Below are 13575 nucleotides of genomic sequence, written 5' to 3' on the forward strand. Positions count from 1 at the left end.
AAGGGACTGTAAAGGATTGTGGCTTCCGAGCAGTGTAGAATGGCGCGGCCATATAACCGTGTTAACTACTTGTAAATACCAGCTGCGTTCCCAGTCGGCCTTTAATGGTGGTGGTGGGGATGTAGTGGTGCCAGCTGTGCGCTCCTGCACTGCAGAGCATTGCATGAATATTTCATATATGGAGCTGCCAACACATCAGTGCGGAGTCCTTCTTTAAGATTTGTAGAACGTGTAATGAGATGCGCCAATGTTATACGTTACAACGCCACTGCCTGTGTTGGAATCAGCATGGCAGAGCTGACTTCTCTGGTACAGTGTTTCCAAAGCAAGGCGCCTCCAGCTGTTGTGAGAGTACAACTCCCAGCATGCCCAGACAGCCAAAGGCTGTCCGGGCACGCTGGGAGTTGTACTTTCGCAACAGCTGGAGGCACCCTGCTTGGGAAACGCTGCCTTATTGTTAGATCAGGCAGCGTTAAAAAAAAAATAATAATAATAATATATATATATACATATATATATACACACTTTTTTTTTTATTAATCCTTGAACGACATATTGCCGCTTTTCTACACACTCGCGCAGCTGGTTTTGAATTGCGCCAAAATTTACGCAAATGGAAAATCCCCTCCAGTGTCTCACAGCGATTTATTTATTTTTTTATATCTTTTTTTTAAGTGGGACAGATTGTGGGGTATTTTTTTTTGCAACGCCAAACCTGTGTGTGTTGCTGCTCATAATTGAAAAAAATGGCGCGCATTTCATGAATTTGTGCAAATGATGAGGCTTTCCAAACTTTTCATGTTGGTGAAACCTTTTTTAGATGTGGCATAGTTTGGTGACACCCCCCCGCCAGTTTAGCATCTTGGGACGCACAACGTCTGAAGTCCCAGAAGCCACCGCAGCTCACTGATTTAAAGTGGCAGAGGTATCGGCTGCCAGTCCAAGATCAGCAGCAGGGCTGTGACCACATTAGAACAGTGACCGGCGACGGCTGCTGTGGGATGGGACGGTCCAGCTCCCCTGCATCATCAGTATTCTCTCTCGACCGCCTACGTCCGTGACATCAGAGCCTGGGGAAGAGGGATGAGTGCTCCACTGCTCGCTACAACCCACTTTAGCTCAGCTCAGCCCCCCCCACCCACAGGCTCTGACATCACAGAAGGGGGCTGGCCGGGATTGTATATTAATGAGGCAGGGGAGCTTGGCGTGCCTGTTCCCTGCCTCCATTGTGCAAGTTAGAGCAACACGCAAAATAAAAGCATGATTTTGCAGGTGTACACCGATGGATAAATTGCGTCCAACAAATCTGCAGCAACTGTGTGATGTCATCATGTCCATATGGAGAACTGTGTGATGTCATCATGTCCATATGAAGGAACTGTGTGATGTCATCATGTCCATATGGAGAACTGTGTGATGTCATCATGTCCATATGGAGGAACTGTGTGATGTCATCATGTACATATGGAGGAACTGTGTGATGTCATCATGTCCATATGGAGGAACTGTGTGATGTCATCATGTCCATATGGATGAACTGTGTGATGTCATCATGTCTATATGGAGGAACTGTGTGATGTCATCATGTCCATATGGAGGAACTGTGTGATGTCATCATGTCCATATGGAGGAACTGTGTGATGTCATCATGTCCATATTGGGGAACTGTGTGATGTCATCATGTCCATATGGAGAACTGTGTGATGTCATCATGTCCATATGGAGAACTGTGTGATGTCATCATGTCCATATGGAGGAACTGTGTGATGTCATCATGTCCATATGGGGGAACTGTGTGATGTCATCATGTCCATATGGAGGAACTGTGTGATGTCATCATGTCCATATGGAGGAACTGTGTGATGTCATCATGTCCATATGGAGGAAATGTGTGATGTCATCATGTCCATATGGAGAACTGTGTGATGTCATCATGTCCATATGGAAGAACTGTGTGATGTCATCATGTCCATATGGAGGAACTGTGTGATGTCATCATGTCCATATGGAAGAACTGTGTGATGTCATCATGTCCATATGGAGGAACTGTGTGATGTCATCATGTCCATATGGAGGAACTGTGTGATGTCATCATGTCCATATGGAGGAACTGTGTGATGTCATCATGTCCATATGAAGGAACTGTGTGATGTCATCATGTCCATATGGAGGAACTGTGTGATGTCATCATGTCCATATGGAGGAACTGTGTGATGTCATCATGTCCATATGGAAGAACTGTGTGATGTCATCATGTCCATATGGAAGAACTGTGTGATGTCATCAAGTCCATATGGAGGAACTGTGTGATGTGATCATGTCCATATGGAGGAACTGTGTGATGTCATCATGTCCATATGGAGAACTGTGTGATGTCATCATGTCCATATGGAGCAACTGTGTGATGTCATCATGTCCATATGGAAGAACTGTGTGATGTCATCATGTCCATATGGAGGAACTGTGTGATGTCATCATGTCCATATGGAAGAACTGTGTGATGTCATCATGTCCATATGGAGGAACTGTGTGATGTCATCATGTCTATATGGAGGAACTGTGTGATGTCATCATGTCCATATGGAAGAACTGTGTGATGTGATCATGTCCATATGGAGGAACTGTGTGATGTCATCATGTCCATATGGAGGAACTGTGTGATGTCATCATGTCCATATGGAAGAACTGTGTGATGTGATCATGTCCATATGGAGGAACTGTGTGATGTCATCAAGTCCATATGGAAGAACTGTGTGATGTCATCATGTCCATATGGAGGAACTGTGTGATGTCATCATGTCCATATGGAGGAACTGTGTGATGTCATCATGTCCATATGGAGAACTGTGTGATGTCATCATGTCCATATGGAGGAACTGTGTGATGTCATCATGTCCATATGGGAGAACTGTGTGATGTCATCATGTCCATATGGAGGAACTGTGTGATGTCATCATGTCTATATGGAGGAACTGTGTGATGTCATCATGTCCATATGGAGGAACTGTGTGATGACATCATGTCTATATGGAGAACTGTGTGATGTCATCATGTCCATATGGAGGAACTGTGTGATGTCATCATGTCCATATGGAAGAACTGTGTGATGTCATCATGTCTATATGGAGGAACTGTGTGATGTCATCATGTCCATATTGACATAAATCTCTAAGGGACATCTCCAGCACCTTGTATGCCACTAAGGATGAAGGCAAAGGCCAACCCTGTAGCTAATCAAGTGGTCTCCAAGCTGTGGACCTCCAGATGTTGCAGAACCACAACTCTCAGCCAACGGCTGTCCGGGCATGCTGAGAGTGGTGGTTTTGCAACATCTGGAGGACCACAGTTTGGAAACCATTCTGACCACCAATACTTTGCTCACTCCCATCAGTCTTCCGGTGTATGGCACGACTTTATTTTTTCAGCGTGTCACACATTACCCACCACCCAATATGTCATGTTCCACCCCTCGGATCTCTTAATCCTCCCTGATTATCTATCGTAGGAGTCTTGTGAGTCACCCGCTGGTCCACGGCCCCGACCAAGATAAGACCCGATCGATTCTTCAGCTGTCGGATTAGTGGGTCGTGTCAGATCAGCGGCGGCAGATATTGAAGATGACACCATGACGGACAGCTGCGGGACTGTGACGGCCGATGTCAGGCGTCGCTTATACATAGGACTGCTTTATGGGTAACGAAGTGCCTCCACATCTCGGTAGGCTTCCTCCTCTATTTAGCATAGTACGGCACATACGGCGCCTGTCGCTATGCAGATCGGCTTTTTGGGGTCAATTGTCACGCCGTAACGAGACGCTGCTGATTCTTTATCACTTACTGAAGCGTCAGATCGGATCTGTCACTCGGCAGAACATCTCCATATCCCTCGCCTTAGGCGTCGCGCAGATTTACTGACTGATCAGAGAGCTGTCATGGGCTTAATATGAGGATAATGAAGTCCCTCCACCCCCCCAAGTCATCTCCCACTCCGCCACCCCCTCCTGCTCTGAGCTGGCATGCATACCCCCTCTCCTCTATAAAAGTCTGCCAAGCGTTCCTCCTGTTAGAACTCTTCCTCACGACAGCCCCCGACCAGCTCCTCGTCCTCCTCCTCATCATGCTGTCTCTTCGCTCTCGCTCTTCCCTGCGACTCACCTTGGTGTGCAGTGCCCTAGCCCTGCTGCTCTCCTGCCAACGCACCAACGCCTGGTACAAGCAGTCCACCGGCCCCAGCTATTACTCGGTGGGGAGAGCGTCGGGGCTGCTTTCTGGCATCCGAAGATCTCCAGACATACGACGTTCAGAGCCCGAAAATGCAGGGGACAGCGCGGAGAACATGGAAGACAACTTCTTGAACAACTTCGGCAGCCAACGGCAAGGGGCGCTACTCAAAAGTATGGTGAGTATACGTTTTATCTATCTTCTCAGTGTCTGCCATTGATGTTAATGGTATGGTTGGCGTCACACGCGGGACTTTTTTTTATTTGTTTTGGTAGCCAAAACTAGAAGTGGATACAAAAGAAATAAGAAATGGGATATATATATATATATATATATATATATACACACACACATATATTAAAGGAAGTATGTATCTATTCTACTAGTGTCAGTTTTACAAGAAAACAACCTTAGGGCTGATTCACATCAGTCGGAGTTTTAATGAAGATGTGCACTAAGGGTGCGTTCACACGCTCTTTGTTTTTGCAGGTTTTCCGCTGCGTATTTGAAAGGGGCGGGCTCTTCTCGGCTGTCCGCTGCAGATTTTCTACGGAGGAATTTACGCTGCGGAAAATCCGCCGCAGTCCCTACTGACTTCAATGGGGCTTGCGGCGGATTTTCCGCAGCGTAAATTCCTCCGTAGAAAATCTGCTGCGGATAGCCGAGAAGAGCCCGCCCCCTTTCAAATACGCAGCGAAAAACCCGCAAAAACAAAGAGCGTGTGAACGCACCCTTAAGCACTTTATCTTTTTATGGCTTAGCTTTAGGTTACATATTACTGCCAACCAAAGTCAGTCAGACTAGAAATTTCATTGAAACCACTACGCAAATCTATTCAATCGAGGACATTTATCAAAACTAGAGCAAGGGAGAAGTTGCCACCCCCAGCAACCAGATTTTACCATCCATTGTAAAAGACAAAAACAGGAACCTGAATGGCTACTGACAACTGTTAAATTTTTCCCTTGCACAAGTGTTGATCTATCTCCCCAATTGTCCCAGATATAATCTATCTGCCAGAAACCAAAACTGTCCGGTTTTGCCCATAATGACCAATCATGGCTCAAATCTTACCAAGCGCTGGTAAAATAAAAGCTCAGACATGACTTTATTAATCTGCCCAAAACCGGACAGTTTTGGTTCAGGGCAGATTGATTAATCTGGGACAATGGTGGGGATAGATCAACACTTGTGCAAGGGAAAAATTAAACAGTTGTCCATGGCAGTAAATGAAAGGTGAAATCTGGCTGCTGGGGAGGGGGGGGCTTCTCCTCCCTTGCTCCAATTTTCCAAAATTGGTCTTGAATAGTATGCATTGTGGTCAACTTGGAGCTATAAACTAAAAAAATTTTAAAAAAATGATTATAGTGCAGCATTATAAAAAAAAAAAAAGAAAGATTATAGTGCAGTATTATAAAAAATGATTATAGAGCAGCATTATAAAAAAAAGTAATTCTAGTGCAGCATTATAAAAATGATTATAGAGCTGCATTATAAAAAATGATTATAGTGCAGCATTATAAAAAAGTAATTCTAGTGCAGCATTATAAAAAATGATTATTGAGCTGCATTATAAAAAATGATTATAGTGCAGCATTGTAAAAAAAAAAGTAATTATAGTGCAGCATTATAAAAATGATTATAGCAAAGCATTATAAAAAATGAATACAGAGCTGTATTATAAAAAAAAAATGATTATAGTGCATAATAAATCAGCTGTGTGTATAGAGGTGGTTGTCTTTATAAATCCAGGGTGCCTCCAACTGTTACAAAACTACAACTCCCAGCATGCCCGGACAGCCAAAGGCTGTCCGGGCATGATTGGAGTTGTAGTTTTGTAACAGCTGGAGGAACCTTGGTTGGGAAACGCTGTCCTATATGATGGGTAGCGTTCCCTAGCGCTACCTTTATATAGTCGACCTCTATATACTCCTACTAATTGGGTGCAGTATGGTATATAGCAGTGCTATTTAAGTTAACACAACTATTACCAATGTCTTTCTCATTATGTCTTCTCTCCCCCCCACAGGCTCTGTGCGTAAAAGACGTATCCCCGAACCTCCACAGCTGCGAGCTGCTGCCAGACACCTCCAGCACCTTCCAGTGCAAAGCTCAGATTTACCTTTCACTGGACAGCTCCGACTGTCTCAATCCCTGACCCTAGAGACTTGCCATGCACCCCTTTCCTTAATTCTGCAGGACCCCTGACCCTTTAGATTGGGGGCCAGACCTTTGTGTAGATTTGTACCTGATTAAATGGTTCAATAAATAAACTCTGTAAATGGATGACTCGCCTTCTTGCGTCTGTGTGTCACTGTGCGCGGGTGAAAATACAAATGATTAAAGATGAAAAATGTATTATGTATTATGATGTAATATTATTTTTCCCAAAAACAGCGCCACCCCTGTCCTCAGGTAGTGGGTGGTATTACGATTTGGCTCTATTCGCTTCAGTATTATTGTCAATAATCCATAACAATCCCAGCAACTGGCATATACAAATGTAGGCAGCCCCCCTAAGAGCATGCGCAGTGAGTACATGAGGCAGTCGAGGGTACCGCGCATGCGCCACTCTTTAAATCAAGGGTACAAGCACAAAACTTTGATGTGGGGCTCGGGGCTGGAGCATTGCATATTAACCAAGAAGGGAGATAGTACTAGGCTGCAATACCATACACAACCTGAGGACAGGGGTGGCGCTGTGTGTATGCAACCCACCAGTGAGTATATGAGGCGGATGAGCGTACCGCGCATGCACCGCCCTTTGAATCAAAGGCGCAGGAGGGGAAGGGAGTGGTGAAACATGCCGGACTGCGAATCTATGGCCCCCATTGACTCTTCATAGAACAGTGATCCATGAAGATCCTAACAACTGGCATATACCTAGGTAAGAAACCCACCAGTGACTACCTGAGGCGGCCAAACTTACCGCGCACACGCTGCCCTTGGAATCAATGGTGCTGCCGCAAAACTTCGATGTGGGGCTCGGTGCGGGAGCCTTGCATATTAACCAAGGAGGGAGATAGTACTAAGCTGTAATACCATACACAACCTGAGTACAGGGGTGGCGCTGTTTTTAAAAGAAACCAGATCTGTTTTTGTGATTTCACACGAACAGTACACTGTGCATATCTGATGGGCAGGACTTGAAGCTGCAGATTTTAATGTAAACTAAATGACTGAACGCGGCATAAAATCCTGCGCATTAATGATTACACCCTTAGGATATATATGTTATGTCACGTCAATAAAGAAATTCAACATAGGGGCTTGAAACCAACGATCCATGACGATTCCAGCAACTGGTGTATATATATATATTGATTAAGAGGCACTAGTGCAAGACTTGAATATGAGCTCAGGGGCATGACTAAAATTCATGAGGCATAATAGCAAACATCTGAATTGCCCCCCACTCCTGATTTTGCTATGGAGCCCCCCACTATTCAACCACAACTGCAGTCGCCCCCTCCGTCCCACAGACCCCAGAGCAGTTGCTTGGTCGGTGTACAGGGAGGCTACACTAGTGTGCGGGGCTCGTGCATATTAATTAAGGAGAAAGATAGTACTAAGTTGCAATACCACACACAACCTGAGGACAGGGAGGGGCGCTGTTTTTGGAAGAAATTAAGTAAGTTTTTCTAATCCTAGATAACCCCTTCAAGACATATATTATGTCACGTCATGAACATCGATGTACTCCTCTTATGATGCAACATGGGGTGTCAACAGCAATGGTCCATGGTATATATATATATATATATATATATATATATATATATATATATATATATATATATAGCACCATGTATTTTGTGCTGAGGATGGAATAAATTTCACCCGAATTTGCCTTAATTGCTGCGATCTTTTCCAATATATATATATATATATATATATATATATATATATATATATATACATATATATACACACATACTGGTGAGTTGTCAAGGCTGTCAAACTTGCCCTTTGAATCAAAGATGCTGGTGCAAGACTTGGATGCTGGAGCCGTACATATTGATCAAGAAGAGATATAAAGTGACCCCCCGACCTACGATGGCCCCGACATATGATGAAATCGACATACGATGCTTTTTTATGTCGGGGCTATCGCATTAAGTGCTATCCGGCAGCGCAAAATGCTTAAGCTGCTGCCGGATAGCAGCTTAATGTTCCCCGTGTGGTGCGGTAAGTATTACTTACCCCTCCACGATGCTCCGGGGTGCTCTCCGGGTCCAGTGCTGGTCTTACGGTGTCTTCTCTGCCCTCTCCGATGACGTCAATACGCTGCTGCGCACGCTGTCCCGTCATCCAATAGGAATGGCGTACGCAGCGGCGTAATGACGTCGCTACGCAGGCCCAGTAAGGCCTTGCGGAAGACAGCAGAGGATAGGAGAAGACAGCGGAGGAGCGGAGAAGACAGCGGAGGATAGGAGAAGACAGCGGAGGAGCGGAGAAGACAGCGGAGGAGCGGAGAAGACAGCGGAGGAGCGGAGAAGACAGCGGAGGAGCGGAGAAGACAGCGGAGAGCCCAGCGGAGGCCCGGGGTCACCATCGGGAGCTGCGGGGTCACCATTGGGTGCGGCGGGGACAGGTGAGTACAGCTTCCTATACTTTACATAGCATTAATCCCTCAACATACGATGGATTCGACAAAAGATGGCTCGTTTGGAACGAATTACCATCGTATGTTGAGGGACCACTGTAGTACTAAGCTGCAATACCACACAGTGTCAGAAAGCTGGGTTTGCGTCCGAGATCTTGGGTCTTCCAGCAGGACAAGGACCCCAAACATACGACAACAAGCCCCAGAAATGGATGACAACAAAGCGCTGGAGAGTTCTGAAGTGTCAGCAATGAGTCCAGATCTAAATCCCATTGATCACCTGTGGAGAGATCTTATAATTACTGTTGGGAAAAGGCGCCGTCCAATAAGAGAGACCGGGAGCAGTTTGTAAAGGAAGAGTGGTCCAACATTCCGGCTGAGAGGTGTAAGAAGCTTATTGATGGTTATAGGAAGAGTGGTCCAACATTCCGGCTGAGAGGTGTAAGAAGCTTATTGATGGTTATAGGAAACCACTGATTTCAGTTATTTTTTTTCCAAAGGGTGTGCAACCAAATATTAAGTTAAGGGGCCAATAATTTTGTCCAGACCATTTTTGGAGTTTGGTGACATTATGTCCAATTTGCTTTTTTCCTCCTTTTTTTGGTTTAGTTCCAATACACACAAAGGGAATAAACGTGTATATAGCAAAACATGTGTTACTGCAATCCTTTTCTGTGAGGAATACTTCATTTTCTAGAAAAATGTATATATGTATATAAACATATATGAGTGTACCACACATGTACCGACACGTAAATCAGAGGCGCAGTGGCGGTATGGAGCGGTAAAGCATGTCAGACTGCGGCACTATGGCCCCCATTGACTCTTTATAGAACAGTGATCCATGAAGATCCTAACAACATAGGAATACATAGGTAAGCAACCCACCAGTGAGTATCTGAGGCGGTCAAACTTTCCGCTCATGCGTCGCCCTGTGAATCAAAGGTGCTGGCGCATGACTTGGATGCGGGGCTTGGTGAGGGAGCCGTGTATATTAAAGGGGTATTCGTGGAAAAAAACTTTTTTTTATATATATATATATAAACTGGCTCCAGAAAGTTAAACAGATTTGTAAATTACTTCTATTAAAAAAAAATCTTAATCCTTTCAGTACTTATGAGCTGCTGAAGTTGAGTTGTTCTTTTCTGTCTAAGTGCTCTCTGATGACACGTGTCTCGGGAACCGCCCAGTTTAGAAGAGGTTTGCTATGGGGATTTGCTTCTAAACCGGGTGTTTCCCGAGACGCGTGTCATCAGAGAGGACTTAGACAGAAAAGAACAACTCAACTTCAGCAGCTCATAAGTACTGAAAGGATTAAGATTTGTTTTAATAGAAGTAATTTACAAATCTGTTTAACTTTCTGGAGCCAGTTGATATATATAAAAAACATTCTTTTTCCTTTATAACCCCTTTAACCAAGGAGGGAGATAGTACTAAGCTGCAATACCACACACAACCTGAGGACGAGGTGGCGCTGTTTAAAAAAAAAAAAAAATTGTTCTGCTTTTTTTGGATAACAAAGTATATTATGTCAAGTTAAGAATATATAGGTATGCAGGGTGTTGAGCGTACTGCGCATTTGCGCTGCCCTTTGGCTTGAAGCATGCCCGACTGCAGCACTTTCGCCCTTTCACAGATCAGTGGCCCCCCAGCTGTCGCAAAACTACAACTCCCAGCATGCCCGGACAGCCGTTGGCTGTCCGGGCTTGCTGGGAGTTGTAGTTTTGCAACAGCTGGAGGTAAGCAGTTTGAAGACCACTGTTCTATGACAGATAATGCAGGGAAAAAAAACGTAATTGTCACAGACGGATATATTGTTTAGCGCTGACTCCCGTCCCCGGCAAGTGGATATGACAGGTCTAGTCAGCAGCTGGCGGAGTTTATATACAGATAATAAGCCGCTTTATTGGCTTTATTGATCTCATTCACATCAGCGCCGATCTCGTTTTCGCTCCCGGGCGCCGCAGTCCAAATAATGCATAAGCGATGCCCCCTCCCCCGCCGTCTCATAACACAGACACCTGCCAGGGACTCTCTGACGGCAGCCGCCCTCCTGGGGCGAGAATCACAGTAAAACCAGCGCCGGGTATACGGTAATGTGCGAACGCCGCGCAATACTTTCCTGTAAGATATAAAGGTGACCCCCCCCACCCCGCCCCCAACCCGGAACAGTGATTAACCAGGGTCACGGCGCATCTAATCCACGGCTCTAATCATCACATCCAGAAGCAATTATACAGGTTATGATTGGGAAAAAAGCGAAGAGAAAAGTAAATTAGTTTATATAGACGCGACTGTCACCTTGACGGAGGAGCGGAGGAGGGGAGGGGGGAGGAGAAGTACCAGATTTTCGCTTTAACAAGCGAGTTTGACGTAAATAAATACTTTAAATTTTTCTTATTTTATTATTAATATTATGAATTTACATTCAAAGTAAAATTTAAAATATTTATACACGACAGAGGAGCGGAAGGGGGGTGAGGGGGACAGTTCTCAGATTTGTATTTTTAAGGAGCAGACAAGTTTAATGTAAATAAATACTTCACATTTTAATTATTATTATTTATATTATTTATGTTATTAAATATGATTATTAATTTACATTAAAAGTTATTTAAAACATACTTATTGCTTAACTTTTAATGTAAATAAATACTTCACATTTTAATTATTATTAACTAGTATTATTTATTATTATTAATAATTGTTATTAAATATGATTATTATTAATTTACATTAAAAGTTATTTAAAACACTTATTGCTTAACTTTTAATGGAAATAAATACTTCAAATTGTAATTATTATTATTAACTAGTATTTTTTATTATTATTATTAATTGTTTTTAAATATGATTATTATTAATTTGCATTAAAAGTTATTTAAAACACTTATTGCTTAACTTTTAATGGAAATAAATACTTCAAATTGTAATTATTATTATTAACTAGTATTTTTTATTATTATTATTGTTTTTAAATATGATTATTATTAATTTGCATTAAAAGTTATTTAAAACACTTATTGCTTAACTTTTAATGGAAATAAATACTTCAAATTGTAATTATTATTATTAACTAGTATTTTTATTATTATTATTATTAATTGTTTTTAAATATGATTATTATTAATTTGCATTAAAAGTTATTTAAAACATACTTATTGCTTAACTTTTAATGTAAATAAATACTTCACATTTTAATTATTATTTATATTATTATTTATATTATTTAGTTATTAAATATGATTATTATTAATTTGCATTAAAAGTTATTTAAAACATACTTATTGCTTAACTTTTAATGTAAATAAATACTTCACATTTTAATTACTATTATTATTAATAACTAGTATTATTTATTATTAATAATTGTTATTAAATATGATTATTAATTTACATTAAGTTATTTAAAACATACGGTACTTATTGCTTAACTTTTAATGTAAATGAATACTTCACATTTTAATTATTATTATTAACTAGTATTTCTTATTATTCATAATTATTATTAAATATGATTATTATTAATTTACGTTAAAAGTAATTTAAAACATACTTATTGCTTAACTTTTAATGTAAATAAATACTTCACATTTTAATATTATTAACTAGTATTTATTATTATTCATAATTGTTATTAAATATGATTATTATTAATTTACATTAAAAGTTATTTAAAACATACTTTTTGCTTAACTTTTAATGTAAATAAATACTTTTTTATTAATATTAATAATATAAACTAAATAATACAAATAATAATAATAAAATAATGTTTATGGCTATATTATTATTAATAATAATAATAATAATAATAATAATAGTTTTTTATTAATATTAATAATAATCATAATAACTCACATTAAATGTAAAATAAACTATTAACACAAATTAAAATCTAAAGTATTAATACATGATGTCACGTCACCTTGACGGAGAAGCAGAAGGGGGAGGGGCTAGGAAAGCTCCCAGATTTTTGGTTGTAACAAGTGAGGAGTTTAATGTAAATAAATGCTTTAAATGTTATTATTATAATTTTTTTTATTATATTGTTATTATTGTATAAAAAATTACTATTAATATTTTATCAGTATTAATTATTAATTATCAATATTATTTATTCACATTAAAAGTAAAAGAAAAAGTATTTACATTAAAATGTAAAGTAAATTTTATTTTATGTAAATACGTTTTCATTTTTCTTTAATGTAAATAAATACTTAAATAATTACTAATATTAATAATAATAATAATAATGTATTATTATTATTAATAATAATTAGTAATTATTAATTTTTAAAATAATAATGTATTATTACTAGTAATTATTAATATCATATTCACATTAAAAGTAATATAACGTATTTATTAACATTGTTTTATTTTACTTTTAATGTAAATATTTTTTACATTTTTCTTTAAATGTAAATAAATACAATATAAGTTTTACATTTTTCATATACGGTACATTTTGGGTGGGATTTCGGATTAGCGCAGATTTTCGGCCAATGCTAAACCCGCTATGCCAGTGTGCGGGTTTCCCAGTTGTCAGGCAAAATTGAACCATGTTGCGCACAGAACTTTAATGACAGGAATCTCCTGGATAGCGCCCCCCATTGGCAGTGCGCAAAAATGACAAAGCCGGTGCAGACATCATGAACATAATAACTTTGGCGCATAGAACATAAAAACACACAGGGGGGGGGGGGGGGGGAGATTTATCAAAACCTGTGCAGGGGAAGATTGGAG

The 13575-nt window shown here is 40.5% G+C and overlaps 1 protein-coding gene across 1 annotated transcript; it reads left to right on the forward strand.

The window, feature by feature from the left end:
* Nucleotides 1-3936: 3936 nt before the first annotated feature.
* Nucleotides 3937-6514, forward strand: NPB (neuropeptide B). The gene is made up of 2 exons (XM_056550049.1): nt 3937-4398; nt 6250-6514. The coding sequence occupies exons 1-2, from the start codon at nt 3943-3945 to the stop codon at nt 6376-6378; spliced, it is 585 nt and encodes a 194-aa protein (XP_056406024.1). The 5' UTR covers nt 3937-3942; the 3' UTR covers nt 6379-6514.
* The last annotated feature ends 7061 nt before the right edge of the window (nt 6515-13575 follow it).

The sequence above is a fragment of the Hyla sarda genome, chromosome 13, assembly GCF_029499605.1.
Source record: "Hyla sarda isolate aHylSar1 chromosome 13, aHylSar1.hap1, whole genome shotgun sequence".
Lineage (NCBI taxonomy): Eukaryota > Metazoa > Chordata > Amphibia > Anura > Hylidae > Hyla > Hyla sarda.

Bases quoted from the DNA above. Each gene is read 5' to 3' on its own strand.
- NPB (XM_056550049.1), top strand. From the start codon at position 3,943: ATGAGGATAATGAAGTCCCTCCACCCCCCCAAGTCATCTCCCACTCCG. The intron at 4,399-6,249 runs GTGAGTATACGT...TCCCCCCCACAG, and splicing joins GGGCGCTACTCAAAAGTATG to GCTCTGTGCGTAAAAGACGT.